Here is a 22,966-nt window from a genome sequence, read left to right as displayed (position 1 = left end):
ATGCCAACCAATCATACATTTACAGATAGAGGAGAATCTGCAGCAAACATTTCGAATACGGCAATATGAAAACGCAAAGAGCCTAAAATCAAACAACGTTACATCGCTAAAATAGAAACAAGTCATCCATGATATACAAGAGAACAATAATCATAGGATGAAATTGTCAAACTAGGAGGAAGTTCCGGGAGAATAACACTACAAACTGACCTTTATACGATAACCTAAACGAATTTATATCCTAGCAACTAACCAACTTTAAGTAGTATAACTAACAAAACAAATTTATCAGGCAAATGTAAACGACATATATCTGTAAATATATGTATATATCCTGTTTACAAGAATAACCAATCAAGTTAGCCGATGGGCAGAAGGGGAACGTGTACAACAATTATAAATGATGATAATGATAATATGTAAAACTACAGATCAATTGTCAAATCATAGACAGACAAGAAGAATTATATGGGATTCTCAAGTTGAAAAATAGAGAAAGAGCAATAAAATCACCACTAGTCAAGGCAATCAATCGGAAACACAAGCTATCGTGTTAACAATTTAATAGACAATGTATAACATGACAAGGATTCATAAGAAACACAGAATTTACAGTCAAACATTTAATTTAATAAAAACTCAAAGAGACATAGAATTGACACAAACAAAAAATCAAAAAAAAATATCCTGTTTATAGAAAAACTGGTCAAGACTACTACAGTTGATCTACAAAAATGATGTGCATTTTAAGACAAGTATTGACTACCCTTCAATTGTAATGCGAAAAGACTACACAGTATGATCATACGATATATAGTAAGGATGGAAGCACAAAACTCGGAAAATAATTCTCCACAATAAAAGTCAAAAAACACATTGTACGGATGATTTGTCAGTGAAGTCCGTCTGTAAAGAATGTAAGAAATGGTGAAAAAAGAAATAGGTAACTTATTTGAAGTGGAATCACAAATATACTTTGTACTAATAAGAAAAACTGAGGAAGTGAAGCAACATTACACGATAAATTTATAACTATTTTCGTATTAAGCTAAAAACCAAAATCTTTGTATCAGTCAGCTACAACGTAGCACCAGGCACATATATGCACCGGTCCAAGTTGTCATACCGCATTAGCACAACAACATGAACACCGGATTTATAGAATCAGTTAACTCAATCGTGTAATATATAAAAGATCTTATGTAAGGATGTAGTACAGAAAAAAAATTGGTTCGCAGAAAGAAAGATATAAAACGATTTTAATCTCATAGATTAAGGGAAGATAGAGGGTGTATAGACCTACGCCATGTCACTCTGAGTCTCCAACCATTGGTTACGATAGTCACGCGAACCCCAACCAAGTAGTCTACATATACCAACATGGCTTAGACTAGAAATAAGTGACTTCAAGCACTGATGCCACGTTTTGGTTTGGCGACCCCCAACTATCTTCCCATAGTCTCCAACACTGGTCAGAATTGCACGTCGTGGTAAACGGTCTTCAGGCCCAACCATTACAGTCGATGGAGATTCACAACCTCATCGACTGATTTACTATCATTCCCCAATACCCTGCATCTAACCTTACCATTACTTACCACTCGGTGATCCCAGCAGATGAGAGCTATGTTTCTAAAACATCTGTGATCAAATACTAGTAACTTACTGGTATCCTCAACCTTTAATGGCCATGTTCCGCAGCCGTAAAGCAAAACAAAACGAAATGTTTCTCAGTATACTCATCGTTTAATTGATAGACGGATATCTCGCCTTCGCCACAGATGATCTAAGTTAGCAAAAGCCAAACAGACTTTCGTCAGACACCAACCCATAAGGGCTGACCGAACTTTCAAGATAAATGAAGTTGTTGATGCATGCCAGTCCTGAAGTAACAATTTACATTTAGATGGGCAGGAACGCATCCTAAACAGCCTGGCATTGTTTCTCAGTGCTACCAAAAGACTCTGCATTTTATCAACTTTTTCACCATCATCTGTGTATATATGTCAATAAGAGGACCTACTGGTAGATCCTTTCCTGAAAATTCAAACGATAAGAACGTTATTTCCATCAGTAAGTCTATGATGAAATTAAACAGAAATGGAGAAAGTGGACAGCTTCGCCGGACACCACTTGAGGTTGCAAAATCAGATGACAGTTCGCCATAAGTTGTTAGTGTTCGAGTAAAGAGCCTTCACAAGGTTTATGTACTTTTGAAGTACGTCTTTCAATGACAGACAATGTCAGAAAATGTGACTGTGTTACACTAACAATCAAGGTATTTTCCACTCGAAAAGGAAACAAAGATGATACGACATGTTGGATATAACTATGTTCAACCCAAAATCCTTACCTGGACGAGATGGATATTGGAACGGATTACTATAAAAACCTATGGGATTCAACTGATGTCCGATAGGAGGTGGAGTGGTTTGATTTGGTGGATGAGAAGCCCCACCAAATGCTGGACCATAAAGTCCATTTTGCGGATTAATTGGTCCAGTGATTGCTGCACGAGAAGTACCTCCAAACTGCTGAAGTGATACGCGTTGATGCGATGGTGAAATCGACGGATAAAAACTGGATGGCAACTGAAAGGACTGTTGTCCTTGCGCTGAGGGTGACTGTGGGAGGTTTGGATGGGGGAATAAATTGTGATGCTGTAAACCTCTTTGTCGAACAGTAGCATTTGAATGGTCAGTACTGGGACGCCCTCCTCCAATCACCCCTACATAGTTAGGAGCATTGGCATAATTTGAGACAGAATTTGAAGTGATGGGTGTCGGGAAATGACAAGGTGTATTGTTGTATCCACCCTGAGGAACAGGGTGAGGTAATAAACCTCCACCGTTTCCAGGAGCTGGTCCGATCGCTGGGGCGAATGGTTGTCCAGCGGCTTGAAGGTTAGAAGTAGCAGAAGGGTTTCCAAGAAGAGAATACGAATTTACAGTCGTCGGAAATCCGATTGCATGTCTTCCTGAATTCTGTGGGTAATTAGACTGATGAATGGCTGAATACAAGCCAACAGAAGGAGGAGGTGGAATACAACCAGCAATAGATGGAGGGAAATTGTATTCATTCTGAAATTAAAATAAAGCACTACAAATAAAAATCAAATCATTAGCGCACTTATAGATCAGAATGCTTAGATAAGTTACATTATTGTACTAGTTTTGATTGAAAATTTAATAATATTAGGGTTAAAATTCGTTGGTTCAACTAAAAGGGATAAGAATGAAATTGCTTACAAGACTGAACGCATAAACAGTAGTTGTTCACTCAGGTGCTGACATAACCACAGGTAGAAAATAGCAATTTAGTGTGACAAAATGGATTTTGGTGTAAAACTGACAATAGATTATATCAGCACGAAACTGTGTTTATAAAATCATTTATGAATCATTAACATAAAGAAGGCTCAAAAGAGAAATAAACATACTTTTACGTCCGTGGGAAAACTCGAATACCCAGCAGTGAATGTGGATGGATCCATTTGATGTGGTACCTGTTGTCTGCATTTCCGAGCTTGACTCATTTGTGACTGAATCGGAATTGACAAGGAATGGTGAAAAGAACGAGAAGGTGCCGGCTGAATTGTAGTTGACTGTGGATGAACATATAATGAAGGCGCTGCAGATACAAAAGTCATTTGTTGAGACGGAACACATATGTTGTTTGATAGTTTTCCTAATTCTGCAGAGTTATTTCCATATGGACCACTGGAGTATATGTTTACTCTATCTGCGGGTGTCAATATTGAGTTTTGATAAGACTGTATGTGCTGTTGCCTAGGTGTGATAGACATAGTCGACTGTTTAGTCATACTATCCAATGATGGGACGGTATTATTGTGAGTTAAAACATTTGAAAGAATATTAGAACTCATTTGATTTTGAAAGTGTGGTTGATTAGAATTAGCATTATACGAACCTGTTATGCAATTAATATTCACATCCATACTTTGATCAGCTGTAGGCCAAACGTTGCCGGAAAACATGTTGCTTTCATGACGATTTATAGGAACATTAGATAAAGAGAATGGTGTATATAGAGCATTTGAGGAAGACCAAGACTGAAAAGAATTACTGGATAAAGTTGTTAAATCTGAGATAGGTGGTCTTAAAAGGGCATTAGAGCGTCCAATGTCACCACAACATTCGAAGTCAGATCTTTCTGTTTCTCCTATCAAATCTGCAGTGGAGATATTCTCAATAATATTATTATTAGATGGGCTAAGAAGATTCAAGTGCATAGAAGTCGAAACAAGAGGTGAGATGGAAGTAACCTGAAGAAGCTGTTGTTGTTGAGGTTTGACCTTACAAATGTTATTAGAAATTTGAGATGAAAATGTAGTTGAAGGACTAACAGTACATAGCGGACCAGCAGAAGGAACAACCGTACCCTGAACTGTACTACTAGCCAAGAGCAAAGTATTATTATTTGAATGATTTTTGTTAGCTTGAGGTATGCTATCACCAATCGACCATAACGACTGCATGGAAGCATAAGAGGAGTTCACCACTGGATCCGTGTTACTGGTTGTTGTAGCGGCTGTGTTGTCTAATAACTTTTTATCTTCATTGGATTCCTCAGTAATTACGTGGTTTGAATGTTCTGATTGCCAGACTGAATTTGAATTGAGTAAAACTGATGATGTTTTTGTAGAGTCACCATGGTTTTCAGGTGGAGATTTCGCAAACTTTGTCCCAACAACTTTTGACCATGTACGAGTAGTTGAAAAAGAAATCTTCTGCAGCACAGATGATGTAGGTGTTGATGACAAACTGCTACTACAAGGAACTGGTTGGTTAGTTTGACCAGACAAAACAGAAGTTGTAACGGTGCATAGTGATGAAGTTGCGTCTAAACATAATGGTGGACCCATAAAACTTACTTTAGTTGGGAGAGACTTCTTTTTACCTGACAAACTTCTCAACAGCCCACTTGACTGACTTTTATGGTCACTTGTATGTACATAGTTTTGTGAAAGAGTGGTAGTTAAAGTTGAACCCTCCTTGGAATATACTTGGCTTACATTACCAACATTTCTAGAGGAAGTATTTGACTTTCTTGTGTTCAAGACACCAGAAACTGAAACTTCTTGCTGCATTCGTCGACGTGCAAAATACTTGCTTGCTTTTGAGACAACTTTTGTAAACCCATCCCCATGTGGAGTATCTTCTTCAAAAATGTCTTGATTTAACTCATCGAACTCTTTACCTGATTGCGAGAACTTATCGGAATCATCCTTGAAGACTGTTTCTTTTTTTCGCTCTGCACGACTAGTCCATGTAGACAAGGAATCCAAAGCATAAGAATTTTCGGGAAATGAGACATGAGGCTTAATAGACATTAAAGGCGGTATTGAGGATATATCATTTCTTTTGTGGTAAAAAGTGGTTCCATATCGAGAGGCACGTGTGGTACTACGGTAAGCGCTATGTTGGTTTGTGGAACTTCCACCTGATAATTGAGACTTTTCATTTTTCTGGACATTTCCACTAATAACTGATGGGGAAGAAGAGACTTTAGAACATTCTGTTTGTAAAGCAATCCCACCAGCAGCAGATCTTGGACTGGTACCTGGGGAAAAGTTAGTAAAGTAATACCAACGCTTAGAACAGTCTAGACTTGTCATAAATAATTATTCAACATGAAGGTAACAAATGAGTTAATTAAGGAAACTTTATATAGTAATAATACGACAAAATATTAAAGAATATTAATAACCCATGAATACTGATTTTCACAGGGAAAACTGTAAAAAATAATAAGAATTGTAAATAAGATTGCAAACATCCTAATCACATTACGATTTGACTTAATGTCAAGCATACACCATCAAAACGACAGACATATCGACCTATTGTGATTAAGCAGTCAACAATGTGATTCTATCAGTTTGCATGCAAACTTTGATTACATGCAATTACTACTAGCGTCTGAAAGGTAAAACGACGCTACTAAACAAGATTTAAAGTGTCTAAGAAGAACGTAGTATATCATGCACACCTACCCCCTTCTGTGTCATCATTGTCATGATGACGATGATTAATAGTTGCCTCAGCAACATGACAGCTGGATGGATTGCCTCTTGTAACTGTGGAAGATGATTTTGAAGTCTTTACATCATTTTTTAGGTGGGAAGAAGTAGATATTTCGGAAAAATCTTTTCGTTTGTTTGCATCTGACAGCGGCTTTGACGAGTTCTTAATAGTTTCAGAGGAAAATGACCCTTCAGATGCTGTTTCCCATTCATCAACATCATTTGTATCGCTAGTATTCCCGGTTACCACTGTAAAAGATGAATATATCGAACACTTAGCCAATAACAGATTTACGATCTGACCGAGTGAAAACAAATTTTAAAGTCTAATGCTTAAGTGCTTCAAGATCTGACAAAAATTATCAATGATCGTTTCTCTGACTAAATTCGTCACACTATATGGATGTATTAGACTCAATTCTTCTGAAAAATAATACTACGAAATGACAGAACAGATAGTGACGAGACCTGTTATCGGCGCTTTAGCAGATCCCAGAATATGAAACGTTATAAACCATAGATCATATACATCTGAGTGTTGAAATGTTTTTGATAGTGCTGTGTTCTGTGAACTAGGTAATCCAATTGTATAGCTTTTATTGTATTTCTAAAGACAAAAAAGCGCCTACTGTATGTAAAACTGGATGAGTCTTAAAAACTTTAACTAACGGAATGAACAACAACCAAGTATAAACTATTGCAAAAAACTGTGAAATAAAGGTGTACTACGGAAAAAAAGTGAAGGAAGTAACAACCATATTTGAATTCGATTGTTATTAAGCACACAATGAATAGACTAGATGTAAAGAAACACTGAAATGGTAACTGGTACCTTGAACGCAGGCTTCAACAAAAATCATTCAGTGTTTTCATTGAACAATATATATGATGAAAAAATATCGTTTGTAAAATAGTGACAGAAATGGTTTAAACTACTCTCAAACTAAGTGAAAATGGGTAAACATGTGAGAACTGTTCGAACTTCAATGCAATAGCAATAACTTCCAACACAAATACACGGACCGTTACATCGCTACCTAAACTCACTGTAAAAATAACCAGCAGACATTTGACAAATACCAGTGGAGAACAAGAACAATAAATTTTATATGTAAATAAAACTTACCAACCGCTTGCCGCCGACGCATAAGAGACCGTAAGTTCACATTATTTTCATCAAGCGGATCGTTAGCAGTATTTGAAACAACTTCACTATTGTTGCTTTGCTTTCCTTGATCAACGAAATCGACAGCAGAATCAGTATGACCACCATTACCACTACATTGATTGCCACCACGAGAATTACTATTTCCACCAGTTCCAGTCTTAAAAATAATGGAAGCAGATACACCACTAGATGTTCCAGACCGGCCTACACCGCCAGCAGCAGCACCTCCATCACCATCTTTTTCATCATTGTATCGATCCCGCATTTCTCGATAGCGACGAGTGGTATGAATAACAGAGCCGTTAAGACGTTTTGATTGATGATTTTGACCAGCACGACTACTTATGCGTTTGGATGTCCCTAAAACTTTGTGAGTGGCAAAACGATTAGTGCGCGTTTTAGAGTACTGGGAGTTCATAATAACTGAATCTGAAGCGGGGACACGAACGGTGGGAACTTCAGGATCATCTATACCTTCCGTCCGATTATTAGTACTATCCAGTGTCAGTTTAGTTACCTAGTTTAACAGCGAAATGTGGGGAAATGTTATTAAAATACATTGATAAATGTAGGGTGAAACATAAATTCAAATGGTATGAAGCACAATAACATTGTATTCCGTATAATTATACAGCAGTTATTTTTGGGCTATGAATACATGGCTTATTCACTCAGTGACAAAATGCTTTGCAGCAAGTTACTTAAATGCTCTTGCTTTAAAGTACAGATTGCTTAGCGCGCTTTGAACGTTTTAATGTATTAAATATGTTATTGATTCGAAACACGAAATTGACTGATCTTAGTCCTAGATCAACTTACAGCACAAAACGATATAACATTCTGAAGGATCATAAGGTGTGAAGTGGTGACGTTTTAGAGGCGAGAGATTACATCACTATGTTAAGAGATACGTAGGTAACTTTGCTTAGAAAAACGAAAAAATCTATATAAACACATGCTTGAAACCCAAGTAATTTTTTCGGCTTCGAGACAGGATGTTATCATATATCGTCTGTTCTTCTATCCTAATTAATGATGTTATAAGAACAACATTTAGTGACTCATATCATACACTTTTATAACAGGCAGAAAATCAACTCATACGGTGTTAAGTTCGTTTGATGCTCAGTGAACTACTGACAAGTGGACTGAGCCATGTTGGTAGGTGCAGACTACGTGGTTGGGGTTTGTGATACAATAGCAACCAATGGTTAGAGACCTTGAACGGCATGGCTCAAAATCGTTTGCAATGACACAGGTGCATTCACTCTTTGTGTTCTCCCAAATTCTAAGCTTTCGAATTCTTCATGTACCTCTTTTTTTCTCTTGCCAAATTTATTTCACTGGATCATATTCCTTAACAAACATCGACAATTGTATCTCTGTGTTAATGTGGTATGGCAACTCGAACTGATGTACGTACGTACGAAGTCCTACGTTGTTATTGACTGACAGTGAAATACAAATAGATTAAATTTATTAGAGTAGGAAACCTACAAGATTTATATTGTCTAATCCTTTACGACATCCAATCATGTTATTGTTTATGTTAATACTTTGTACATTAGCATGCCTATTTATTAGATGGCAATCTCGCCTTAATCTTAGTTTATTCGGGGAGGGTCAGCAATCCAGTGTAGCGAATAGCCGTCACTTAAGCTAAATCGTTTCTATCGACCAGCTGATTTTACAAATTCAAAATTCGTTCATTCAACAAGACGCCTACCTCACAACAGATCCTTAATACTTCTGGTTATTAACGACTACAGACTAACATTTGAACATTTGTGTATTCATGACAATTTTAGAATAAACTTACAAAGACTACGCTTTGAAAAAAATTACCTGTTCAGTATCAATATGTGGCTGAGTGTTTAACTCAGACTTTGTGGTAGCGTTTGTTGGGTTTTTTCTGTATGTTTTATGGAAACGTCCACTGACAGCATAAACCTTCGCTTTACTATCAGGGTAATTAGTTGATCGACTGTGAGACTTATTTTCATCGTTGTCACTAGCAACATACTCATGAGAAAAATCAGTGGTACTTGAAAACTGTCCCTTATGACTGTAATACATCTTTTGTGGTCTCATCTGACGACCATTTGTAACGTAATATTGACTATCTAAATCCTTGTTCTGATCACGAGATGATTCATATTGTGCGTATGAACGAGTCATTCGACCACCAAAATATCCAGTAAAGCTGCCAGAAGTAATACTTCGAGAGGCTTCTGTTTAATTAAATGAAAATTAAAGGCTACTAATGTCAGAACATTTAAACTGTTATTGTTGCAAAAGAACGTCGCACGCACAAAATAATGAATAATCTATAGTAAGAATGATATCAGCTTATAAATAAAGTAGCTAGATTGAAAAGCATTCACTAGTTCTAGGTACTGTCAAACTGCATATACATATTAAAAAAATAACAAAAACCTTGATTTCTAATGGCTCAGAAACGTTATAAATAACATTTCGATACATTAGCTGTGCAGTTAAGAAATAAAACGATGATGGAGATTAGAAATGTAATACCTTTATTACGATAGAAAAACATGAAATACACAGTACATACATACCTCTATATTAAAATTGAAAATAAACTGAGAAAAATGGACATGCTGAACTGAAATGCTTACACTGAGTGCGATTCTTCAACTACAAATTTTTCTACAGTAATACTCACAGAAAACAGAACTGATTGGAATAGTAGCATGTTGAAACTAGCAATGTAGTGCACATTTAAAGTTCGAGACGATTTAAACAAGATGATTGAACAGAAAATGAGTATACAGGGAATAACTGGACGTAGATCAATAGGGTGTTTAGAATTTAAAATATAAATCTACATTTGCATTTGTCGGATTACACTTACATTATACGAGCCACATATAAGGAAAACCCACTTAACTTGTTTGGATCATTTGAAAATTTCTCTATATTAGTCTAACTCTAAACACCACATCTTTGTAGTGAGACCTTCCCAAACTTTTTGCTCTACTTCACCATCACGAATTTCGCGGTTTGACTACGATTTCAAAACAACCATGATTACATAATTTATCTTTTTATGTTGACTCCCAATAAGTATATCTTGATCATACACAAACATTTTTTTACATGTGTAGACCACAGATTCAGTTATTTTCCAGGAGCATGGAGCGAATTATTCAGACACTTACCACTTAACACTTACCAAAGAGAGCGAATACATATCACGTGTTTTCACTATAGTGACATACTCAAACATGATATATTTCAAAAGTGATTTTAGTTCAAGTAAATACAACTAAAGGTATGTTTAGGAAATATATAGTTTGCTTTTAAAAGGTACTTTATAAATAATGTCTGTAAATACATTTAACTAAACAAAGATACACAGTGAATACAGTAAAAACGTTCAGAAGAGCTTACGACGCTCAGATGGTCTGTAAAGGATATCATCGTTACTATGATTCTTGCGCTGATCAATGCTCAATCCGATAGAATGACCTGTACGAACTCCTCTGGACCCAGAACCATAGTGTTGACGCCAATAATAGTCTTGTTCCGAACCTTTTGAATAACGTTTCGAGTATGAAGAGAAATCATCTGTAGTATAACTCCTGCAATTTTATTCAAAAAAAGTTTACATTTTACATTGAGTATTATGAAAATTTCTGTTGACAACAATTAGCTGTTTGCCGAAATAAGGGTTATAAAACTGATAATTGTACGCCAACATAGGAAGAAACTTAAAGGAATCTAACCAATAGATCATCTTAAGTGTTACACAAAATTAGCCATTCAGATAACAATGGGACCTTGTAGTAAAGTTTGTAGAAAAAAGGCTATCAAGTCTGCTAAATACATTCCGAAACACACAAAACAAGTCGTCGTATAGCTAAAGCATTGAACGCTAATATTTATAAAGATAGAAAAAAAATATAATCCAGCAGAGTTAGATCAAAACTTAGTTAGAACTATCTCATGAACATTACACTCAAATCATTTTATCAAGAAAATTATGTAATTCAAGTTACCTGGAACTTGTAAAATGACTATTTGTCCCGACACGACCACGTCGACCTCGTCTGTTGTATGATGTACTGAGATTTTTATTTCTATCGTTATTATCAGACACTCCAGCTTGATTCGGATGTGAGAATTTACTTAGGTGCTGATTCCTTTTTTTCCCAGACTGGTTATGGAATCGGTTATAACTCTTGTCATCTTCAGTACCATCACCTTCTTGAACGTCACTAAGGATACCGCATCCATTACTCTCACTTTCGCTAGACAACACAGAAGGTGAACTATTATTGTTCAGATCTGTACGCGTCCAACAACCATCGTCTGTTATATTTCGAACCTGCTTTCTGTATCTCATATGTTCGTCATCAGTCAATCCAGATTTGACCCGTGAATTCATATTATAGGCATCTATAACTGAATCATCAACGCTGCGTGACGGTTTCGAACGCCAGGATTTCGACGACTTTGAAACACTGTGTGAACGATGTGATACATCATAGTCATCTGCAGAATATTGTGGATCACATGGTTCGCGAAGATTCATAGATTCTAGAAATTTTTAAGAATGAAATAGTGCAAGTTATGAAAATGACAAAATATCTTTCAGTTTAAGAGACTTGAAGAGTAGAGACATCTACCACATAAAAAGATTTGCTGGGCCGGTGAATTATTTTAGTAATTATGGCCAATGAATTTATAGCTTCATGAAGACCTACAACCTAGAGAATTGAGGAAAAAATCCTTAACAGAAGTTGATGTTTTGTTCGTCAGAACAAGAAAGAATTTCCTACTGCAAGTTCGGTACATCGGTACATTCTTTGTCTTTGCTGACGTATTAAGTTTTAGAATTATATAATATACACTACCCCGCAAATCTCTTTTCCCCTAATCATATCTCCTATACTTAATTTTTTTACTATCACTGGTATTGTAACTACTTCAATCATTCAGAGATTTATCTTGATTAGTTCATTTCGCTGGGTTGATATTATCTTTTTATTTAAATGCATAAATATTGGCACAGAGCGGCGACAAAATATATGTGCGTCACACAATAAGCAAATGAGAGTGCAAGAAGACAAAGAAGGGAAGATAAATACAACAAGCATAAAAACAACTGAAACAAAATAAGTAGTTGAGAATAAAAAAACTATGGGAGAAGCAGTTAAGAAAAATACACTAAAGAGGATTCTTTCAGTTAAAGTTTCTCTCACTTTTGGTGTGGTGTATTAAATTTTCGTCAAGTTCTACTCTGCTTCTTACGAACAGGTGTTATTTGCATCAGGCTTACAACTGAGTAACCATACTTCAATAGTTTTGTGGAGATCAGACCTGATTTCAGGTGATTCTTTTCATAGAAAGAATAGGCATTCGACTAGAGATGTAAGGGTTCTTGTTTAGATTCCTAAGAGTTGCTGGTGTATACTGATGAGTTTCATATATGGGCTTGACAGCTAACAATAGCTTCCCGGTTTTCAAAGGTACATATGTGAAGTCCTGACGAAAATCACAACTGATCGATTTTCTGGAGGCGATGTAACACCAACTACTCAGTTTATAAAGATTTTCTTGTTTTGAAATAAGTTTTCATAAATTTGAGTTATGAAAATACCATTTGAACGGAAGTGAACATGTGTATGTCGATGCCCTATATTTGGGAATCTTATAAACCTAGGATTCTACGAACGTCAAGACAGTTCTGCTGTACGGAGCTGAAACTTCGAGAACTACAACAAGCATCATCAAAGAAGTACAAGTAGTTATAAACAGCTGTCTACTCAAGATATTCAATGTCCGTTGGTCGGATACCATCAGCAACGGTCTGCTGTGGGATTCAGCTTCTATCTGAATAAGAAGTTAGAAGCCGATGGAAGTGGATAGGATATACATTACGGAAATCATAGAACTGCATCACGAGACAAGCGCTAACTTGGAAACATGAATGAAAACAGAAAAAAAGGGAGGCCAAAACACACTGCTGAGAATTGAAAATAGGCATCAAAAGAATGAATAACACTTACGACCACTGGAAAGGAGAGACCACGACAGTTACCTGGGGAATCCTAGTCGACGGCCCATGCTTTACGAAGAATTAATGTACATCCACTTTTCTATCACCTCACTGGTTAATTATCGACGAACTGGATAGGTCAATATCGGGTAAGACGGATTTTGCTAGGCAGCCCGTTTGAACCTACTATTTTTTACGTTTGACAGATTGATGTCTTGAATATAAGCTTAACTGTAACTAATTATTTTTGCGGTACAACTACATACATTATTTATTTATATTTCCGAGTAGCTTAGACAATCTTCTGAACTAAATTAAATCTCCAGTGTGTTATTCAAGTGAGTTAGACATTTCGCCCTCTGACGATAATTAAAGTTATCACTCAGTCATTTTGTCCAATTTATTTTCACATAAATCACAGGAACAATCTGGTTGACTAGTGAGAGATAATTCTTTTTCACAATTATTTTGCACAGACTATTTACATCCGTGAGTTGCGTACATGTGAAGATTTTCTTTGAAAACTCCATTCCAATTCCACAACACCATTATTTCTGCTGGTATTCGATGCATAAAATAATGTCATAAATCTTTGATCTTACTGTTTCATATGGTTTTGAGTGATGAATATAAAATTAAGGATTATCGTATTAACTTGACTAGAATTAACATATTTGATATATCATTTAATAGTGCAATCGTCCAGCTTTTGTAGTTATGTTAAATAAGAAATTCTGTCACATTAATTTTTCTCTATTATTGAATGGGTTTTTTATTTGATACCTGGTGGTTTGAGTGAATGTCATATTTTTGTCGTAGGTGGAGTTAGAATGTGGATTTAGTAAAACAGAAGTGTAGTTTTCAACTGTAACTCCGTTTGGACTTACCGGTTTACCGCACTATTAGCTCCACATGAGGTAATTGATTTATGATAAGGAAAGCTTACACGTCATTCAAGCATCAACAGATTTATAAAATTCATCTGCAAAACAAATTATTTCATAATCATTTTTTTATTTACATTCTGCAACGTGTATTGATATATTAACAACGGATACGATTATTCTTAATACATAATTCATTATAAACCTTAATTTTTCTTCAGGATCATTAAAGTGAACAGAATCAGTGAGTCTGGGATGTTGTGTAATTATACTTACAACCGAAAATGAGTTTTCATTATTAAGAACAAAACATTATATTTATATGGCTGAAGAGAGTTAGGTAACTTTTTAAAATTTAAAAGACAGTGGTGCCAATATTTTCACGAAATACTTACTGAAGTCACTTGTCACAGCTTCGAAAAGATGGCTTTTAGTGGTTCCACGACCCTTAGCACTTCCTCTCTGAGGCTTGTATGACATCAAGCTCTTTCCACGACCCCGAGAACCACGGCTTACTGGATCCAGTAAGTGATCTTCCTTGTCCCAGAGATGAGCCAAGTGTTGAGATGATGAGCATGATACTTTAATATCCATTAAGCCAGGAACACGAGTGATTCGTTGACTAGGAGAATTACTACTTGTTACAGTCGAGCTGGTAGTAACTACAGTAACATCCGATCTGCTGGATGATTGTGAAACCCTGTGAACTCGATGAGTTTTTTCGCATGATCCATCAGACTCTTTAACGTTTTGTGAACCGACAGTATCGTCAGGATTACCTGAAACTGGGGTTGTAGATGCATACTGGTTTCGTAGACATGAATCCACAGTACTAGTAGAAGACTGATCATGTCGCAGGGTAGATATCGCGACCTGAGCATTCGATTCTGAAGAGATCGTATTCTTGGGTGAACTAATAGGAGGCCCTTGAGGCCAATTCATCTGTGACTGATTGAAAATCTCGAGGAAACGTTCAACAGAGAAGTCTGGATTTAAAAACATACCTTGTGAATTCTGAGCAGATTTAGGTACTTGAGAATTACCCGCAGACATTTTAAGAGCATTCTGTAGTAACTGTGCCATAAGAGGCTGCTGAGAAAGCAATCGGACCATAGCGGCAGGCATTGAATTGTTAGAACCAAACTGAGCTTGCCATGTGCCAGCAGTTGCTGTGTTTGAACTAACAGGCATTGGCACCTGTGTCTGAGAAATAATTGAGGAAACACTAAGAGGCATTTCAATTCTACTTCTTTCTGGGACCCCACTATCTGCTCCACCCGTGTACGCTATGGCAGCAGCAGTCGCAGCGGCAATTGCGGCTGTTATATCTAGAGGTCCTGATGTTGGAAACGCAGGAAGCATATTATGAGGAGGAGCGCTAAGCATATGATTAACAGATGAATGGTCCCCCACTGGGAACAAGCAATTAGGACCAGCTTGGCATGCCGTAGTCGTGAAAGGCGTAGGAACAGATGGAAGTGATCTGTTTTCTGACATGCTGGGCAAGAGACCCAGAGCAGACTTAGGTAACATGTTATCACTTTCAGCTGAACAGCTTTCAGAAAGCTTTTGTCGTGCTCTTGCCTGTTGAGCTCTTTCAACTGCATTTTTAAATTCTTGGGTTCGTGCTTGCCTCTGAGCCTGTTGTAATTCGGCATCTACATCGGTTGCTGACCTTACAGAGTCAGTAATGCCACTTGCAATCGACACCGCCAAACGACTTTGAAGTGGATGTGTAGAGTAGAACGAATCTAAAAGAGTAGTTAGAAAACATAGTAGTGACTGGCTATCGAATTTTTTGGATTCTTGATAATGTAATGTGACACATCTTGTATATGACTGGTGACCTATCTCTATCGAAATTTCAATTAATCCTAAGAATCTACATCGCTTCCCAAAAAATGTACCCCTTCAAAACCTCTCGAGGTTAGAGCAGACGTAGACGATAAATACAAATTTGGTTTGGTACATCCATATATTTAGGATTTTGCACCTAAAATGCTTAGTTGAATTTCTTCGAATCGGACTGCTGACGAGAGAATGCTCACTATGTAAAAATTCATTAGCGCATCGTTCCACACTTTTACTTACCCCAGATAAACATTACGTATTGAAAACAAGGAATTTCAAAACTGTATTTTTCGAAAATTAAGGAAAAAAAGTTTAAAGGATGTGCGTTTTCTAACAAAGATAACCAGTTACGTTTGACCGATTACGAGTATATTCGTCAATCGTTTCCAAAGGTCCAATTAAATGAAAAAATATTACATTTCACTAGACCGAGAAGCGATGTAGACTTCGTAAACAAGTTTATCGAATCTTTATGAACTAAACAGCAATAAAAAAACTAATCAACTTATTAACCAGGTACTTGCGAATGACCCACACTCAGTAAGGACTGATAGCATTACTCAGTCACCTGAAACAGCAAGTAGAGTGGGGTTCGAACCTGGGACGTGATGGTTATCAGTCGAATGTTTTAGCCACTCAGCCACAGCTCCCGAACTAAACAGCAACGAAGACCAGTTTAGCAGAGTGTAGTAATTTCCCAGTAAGCCTTTTTATCAACGACAACCAGGAAAAAACGCATTAGCATCAACAAGATATTCAGAATGAACCAGGTGGTACTCAAAGTATATGGTTGTAAATTACTAAAGAAAAATGAAATATTCAGTAGGACTCAGGACAAGAGGATCGTAAATTGTTATTTGAAGGTTTATAAACCAGTGCCAAAGTACCTAGTTAAGCATAGATAAATAAACTACGTTAGTGTTTTCTGAGTTTGATGTCAAAACTAGAATGTCGCGTTGCTGATACAAGGAAATTTAAACATACCTATAACGCCTGGAGATGTAACATGGTTCATAAACTGTCCACTTGGTAATGAACGGTTGGCATCAGAAGTAATCCCACAAGTATTTATGGACGCAATGCTGTAAGGAAGATTAATTGGTGGAGGTCCAGCGTGGCTAACTGAACAGTTTCGAGTGTATGAAACATCCGCAGCGGACCAAGCGTTTGATGTCATTAAATTAGAGCCGTACATATTTTGAGATACCGTCGATTGTGACTGGATGACGCAAGCTCCTTGTAAATTAGTCGACGGGTTGACAAAGGGTTTCATAGGCATAGCATGCAAACTGGTCTTAACAGTATTAGGAGGTGGGATCGAAAACTGTGCAGGTTGTTCTGATATGTTTGTCGTTGTGGTCGATTGGATGGATTTTACTTCATACTCTTCATCATCACTAAAAATTATGCGTTCATCGAAGTCAGGTTCATCTTGGCCAATAGCAACCCAGCCAGAAGGCTCCCCAACTATTTCGCGAGCGCCCCCATCAACCTTGGCAGGAATTTCAGATTTAGATGTCGTAGTTGTAGTACTAGAAGTGGTTACAATCTAGAACGATAAAAACAGCAGTATGTGCAAAACCAGTGACTTGCATGCGGTCAGTTTAATTAATAGATACGCGTTTTCTATAACAATTACGACCAATTATCCAAGGCTCAACAGACTACTGTTTTGGGTCACATTCGTTAAAATGTTCATCATGTTGGATATTTGAATTGTAAACACTATTAGGAATGGTCCCATGAGTCTGATTAGCAAAAGTTATTTAGTGCACATTGATTTACAAATATAGAAACACTCTATGAATAGTATTCCTATATAATCAGCGTCACAATTAACAAGATCCTCAGCTAAAATTTTATCAAAATTTGCCTTCAGATGAAAATGAAGAAAACATGTGTTTTGTATATTGGACTGAAAAATAAAATCTGAAACTACAGCTTACCGGAGTTGGTCTCTGGAAGAATGGTTTGTTAGCTGCCAATCCTCCGCTAGATCCTGGCTTATCACTCGGCGGGTTCAGCGGTTGACTGGATACTTTATCTTTTACTGCATCTTGAGTTTTGTCTGTCTTAACAGAGCCGTTCACACCGACTGAAGTATCTGCCATAAGTAAATGTGATATATTATTACTCACTAGCTAACATAAAAACTAAAAGCAAGAAACCTCAGTTGTTTGGAACAACTAAGATATTTGATTTATGTAATATCTACTTTATTATTAGTAAAGTCTGTGGGTCACAAAATCTTTCACAAAGTGGAAAACAATAAGAACATGTGACAACCAAGGTTGACAAGCATGAGTTCAGTTGCGATTTGAAGAATGCTGTTACCCATGATAAGTGAAAATTTTGTTTGAATGAATGATTCTATAAAAGGTTTTCTTAGAGGCATACTTTATGCTTGTGTATATTCTTTGCTGTGAAGATAAAGCTATCCATTGATTAATACGTCACGGCAAACATTCTCACTTCAACAATCTGTTCGGTCAACCAAGTGAATGAGAAGGTTTGTAGATGAACCTTGACGACCTTGGCTTACACTCACGAAAATTAAATGTAAATTACCAATCACATTAAAGTGCATCGGGGACACCTTTCATCGAGAAATAACATGACTGTTTTACGTAGTAGGTGATGTGAAACTGTTGCCAAGTTATAGAGCTTGATTAAACTATTTTGCTTCTATATATGGTAATCAAGATGGACAGATTTAATGTCCGGAACACTATCCAGGTTTGCATCACTGAGAGACATGCTAAAAACCAACATTAAACATCATATCCTGATGTTAATGAAATGACTGGCAACTATCGGTCTGGAAATTTACGTGATATGTTTGTTCTGGGACTCCATAGTGTAGTAACTTGAGTTTGGTGCTAAAGCTGAACCCGATTGAAACCCGGTTAACACTCGAATGCAAGCATACTAGCATAAAAGCGGTTCCTTACGGTTTTTTCCCTTCTTATTCTTTTCACATTACAGATCCTGGGAGATCAGCAAACCAATTCAGACACCCAAACTGAAGGAGGGGAATAACTTTATAAAAATATCTATGAGCTCTAATGTAATAGCCTAATCAATAAAACAATGCAAAGATACCAGTTGCTTCCCTATGATTGCTAGTGAGTGGGCCAGACCGATGTATAAAATAACTTATTTCTGACTAATTATTTCCATTCGTTAAACTCCAATATCCACAGGACTGGTTCCAAAGCGAGAAATGTGCTACCTTGGTTGAAAGCATGTTAATCAAGGGAAGGAAACGAAAATAACTGCATGGAGAATCTTTACAGAACATATGTAGAGACCGTGAAACGTCGGTTAGGATGCGTATCCGAGATTAAAACAGAAATAAGGATCAAGGAGCCTTAGATTAGGTCGTGTTTTAAGTGGACTACGCAAGTGTGCATTTTCTTCTATCGTTTCATTAGCATACCAGTTAACAAATTATTTACAGGTAACACGAAGTCGAATCCCTTGTTTCCATTTCGCAGTATCCAAACTATAAAGCATATTAAAACGCCAATAAAAGTGAAACAATTTTGCTGTATAGATATGGTAATCTTGAGAAATTCGTTAGGCAAATTTGATCATACTCACCTTTCAGTGTTGATACACCCGTTACCCCCATATCTGAGTTACCATAAACGAACTTTGTATATGCTGGTTCGAGAGAATTTCCGACTGTTTCACTATAAAGCGCACCATTCACGGAGGGTAAGGTAGAAACAATTGGAAGGCTATCAGTTGCCGTGGATGATACAGGTGGCTGGTCAGCACTGGAAGTCGAGGGAGCGCCCCACCCACCCCCACCCGCGGGAACAAGAGAAACTCGACTGTCCAGACCGCCTGTTTCAGCCTTGATACTGGGGACCCAAGCTGGTGGGGGTAATCGGCGCGTTCCCTGCAACTTTCCGACAACTTGCATCCCATATTGTCGCACAGCTAAGTAAATTGAAAAAACAAATATTTGTTTACACAAATAAGCTATTGCTTGAACTTGACAAGTTTGACTGAAATAAACAAGATTCCTACACACGCTTGATATTAAACGACTGTGAGCAAACATATTTCTATACTAAGGTAGATTGACAAAGTGCAGATATCAAAGGGTATTCGTCTTATTATCATGATTTGATTCAGGTCATGCTAAGTATGAGTCCCAGCAACCGAATCTTATAATCCTAATCACACTACTCGTGGTTTCCATAAACTGGTATCACAACCCAACTGTCACTAAAACTAATCCTACTTTACGCATCGCCGCAAATTGGTGCAGTAAACAACACTTGCTCTGATCCTCCTCTCACCACTAACGGACACTTCAAGGAGAAAACATTAAACGTCAACTCAACGGTGTTACAAAAGAGCAATGTTTAAGAAACAAAAGTTAATATTCGTATTTAGGACCTTTTTGAAACTCGGGAAGAGTCATTTTAAAGCTGTTAAATCAACTGGTCTTTCACGTTGTTAGCACAACCACACACTAATAAAGGTAAAGTGTTTGACACAATTTTGTAGTAAGAATAAGTAAGCATTTACGACTCAAAGTGCGGATATATGTATTAACCTTCAATCGTCATTTCATCCTATGAAAGCTGCAAAAGGCTGGCTTCTGTTGGTCCTTCACGACTCCCTGGTTGGGGTGGGGTACGAGAGATGGTTCAACACTGGCTAGAGATGTTATCAGATATGGCTCAGAATAGAGGCCAGTGGCGATCCTGCTGTAACCTCTTATTTTCTTCATAAAAAGTGGTTCTATCTTCCTTAACTGAAAGAATTCTTCTGATTGCACCTTTCCGTCTCTGCCATTATTATTATTACTACACTACCTTACGCTAATCTTTTTTTTCTTATACGCACCTTACCTTCTTTTTTCTCTTCCCATTCTTATTGTTTTGTGTGGTGCATATATATCTGGTTCCCTCTTGTACCAATATTCATGTCTTTAAATAAATAAATAACCTTCAATCCACACTACATGGATTTGGGACGACGGAAGTTCACAAAAGAGTGGAGTAAAATTAGGAACTATTCTAACACTCGAAATAATGATGAAGTTTGGAGGTTTATTGGTCATTCGATTTGAACTAGGTACTGAGATCTTTTCTAACATACCTGGAGTAATGTCAGAAAGTGATTCAGATTCTCCAAATGTAGACAAGCAGACTGCAATGCGGTCGGGTACTAAAAAGCTTGTACATCTGATGCAACGAAGCCCCAGTATACTAACATCCCAAGAACGGAGGATAACCCGCAAAAAGTAATATACCATAAAGCTGTTTTTAACTGGAAGTAGGTAGATATAAGTCTTGCTTGGTAGGCACAGAAGTTGCGTAACGCTCCCTAACCAGCATATTAAATTCTGAAGGCTTACTTCCTTTATGTCCGACAATCACTAAATACTCACTAACATATGGACGTGCTAACCCGATTACAACGCAGAAACTGAAGGTGGTAGATGCATTAAAACCCACAGTAAGAGCAGCATTTGAGGCAATAATTCGGGTTAATCTCATCTAAAAGACCAGAATACGACTAAACCCAATAAAGTTAGAATCACTCTCAAAACACACAATGAAGTCCGAAATGCCTTACACTCAGTCAAGGTAGTCCGTGTTACTAAGGCTACAGGAATCGATAGAGAAAAGGCCAAGTTATTTTGATGATCTAATGACATTGAAACTTGTAACTGGCATTTAAAAAACACAAAAGCGTTCCTGCACGGACATAGCACGCCTTATTCGCAAGAAAAAAGCTAAACAAAAAGGCTCCCCGATTAGAGTAGAAAACCCTAAGCAATTCCGTATGTAATAGTCGGACATATGACAGGTGCCAGTAGGATATATAAAATCTTACTTGGTTTATGTTGAGGTTCTGTAGTATTTCCTTTGTAAACATGATTAATATTTGACTGAGCAAACTTCACTTTTGTCTTTTCAGACTTGACTTTTGAACTCATTCTGTGATGCCAGCATTGGCTTCTGGAACCAGCTGGTTTTATGACACGAGTTTAAAGAAGGACCGCTGAAAGTGTATGAAACAAAAAACAATTAAAATCTGGTACAATTGCAGATCAGGAGAAAGCGAGTAGCACAAATATTAGGGAACGACATGCAACATACATCAAAAGCCGCCCTAACAACAATGGTGAACGAAAGCTTAGCTCTTAAAAACAAACAAATTCCAATACTAAGCGCCAATGGTCAACATGTTCAGTTTTCAGTATTAAGAAGAGAAAATCATTCAAAGTATGTTAATTCCAGCACTTCGTCAAACCTGATGGATGCGAATTCGCCTTGCCTAAAAAGTGGTACTTGGGAACACTCTTTGGCAAAGGTAACCCAAACTAATTCTATCGGCGCGCTTTTCGAACAGGAAGATTAGTTCAAACCTGATTGGCATTTCTCAAACTTTTGCTGTGTTCTTATGCAACAAAAGTACCATTACTGATCTAAGGAATCTATTCTGAGCTATACATTCGGTAAATTACTTTTCTTTTTGAGTCTTACCCAACTTAATGATGAACTGCGGGTTTTTTGCCTCAGCTTACTAATCGTTTTTTTTCTTCAGTTTTTCACGTAAAGGCTAGTTTCAGTTTATCCTAACACGTCTTTGTCCATTTTCGCCCTTTTTAGTGTACTGTTTTTCTTAAGGTCTTAAGCTTTTGTTAGCATCCATAAAACAGTTTATGTCAATATAGTCATGAAAAATCCATGCAAACGACCTGGATGCCGTTTTGCCGTTACATCCGACATGCAGTGTGACAGCTGCAAAGGTCGGTTCAATGAAGCGTGCACAGATCTCACAGAAACGGCTTACAATAGACCCAGCAAGTCGGACCATAGGTGGATATGTGTCATATGCAACACGGATGCTGAAGTTTTGCTGAGTAACATCATTGTCCTATTGACAGGTCTGTGGAGTAAGTTGTCAGCAAACTTGGAAAACGGCAGTCATAAAAAGGGTAGACAAACAAGGACGAGCAA

General features: G+C 37.2%; 1 protein-coding gene across 1 annotated transcript; it reads right to left on the bottom strand.

Moving 5' to 3' along the window:
- Window positions 1–286: 286 nt before the first annotated feature.
- On the bottom strand, window positions 287–22,311 carry MS3_00004629 (uncharacterized protein). The gene is made up of 14 exons (XM_051212572.1): window positions 22,103–22,311; window positions 21,837–22,004; window positions 19,578–19,922; window positions 17,921–18,078; window positions 16,959–17,523; window positions 14,519–15,874; window positions 11,237–11,777; window positions 10,629–10,819; window positions 9,060–9,445; window positions 7,173–7,731; window positions 6,017–6,295; window positions 3,440–5,583; window positions 2,354–3,080; window positions 287–906 (listed from the first exon to the last, which is right to left on the bottom strand). The coding sequence occupies exons 2-14, from the start codon at window positions 21,937–21,939 to the stop codon at window positions 893–895; spliced, it is 7,368 nt and encodes a 2,455-aa protein (XP_051072761.1). The 5' UTR covers window positions 21,940–22,004; window positions 22,103–22,311; the 3' UTR covers window positions 287–892.
- Between the last annotated feature and the right edge of the window lie 655 nt (window positions 22,312–22,966).

The sequence above is a fragment of the Schistosoma haematobium genome, chromosome ZW (genome assembly GCF_000699445.3).
Source record: "Schistosoma haematobium chromosome ZW, whole genome shotgun sequence".
Taxonomy (NCBI): domain Eukaryota; kingdom Metazoa; phylum Platyhelminthes; class Trematoda; order Strigeidida; family Schistosomatidae; genus Schistosoma; species Schistosoma haematobium.
Note: the sequence above shows the minus strand (reverse complement) of the source record. Positions and strands in the feature narration are given on the sequence as shown.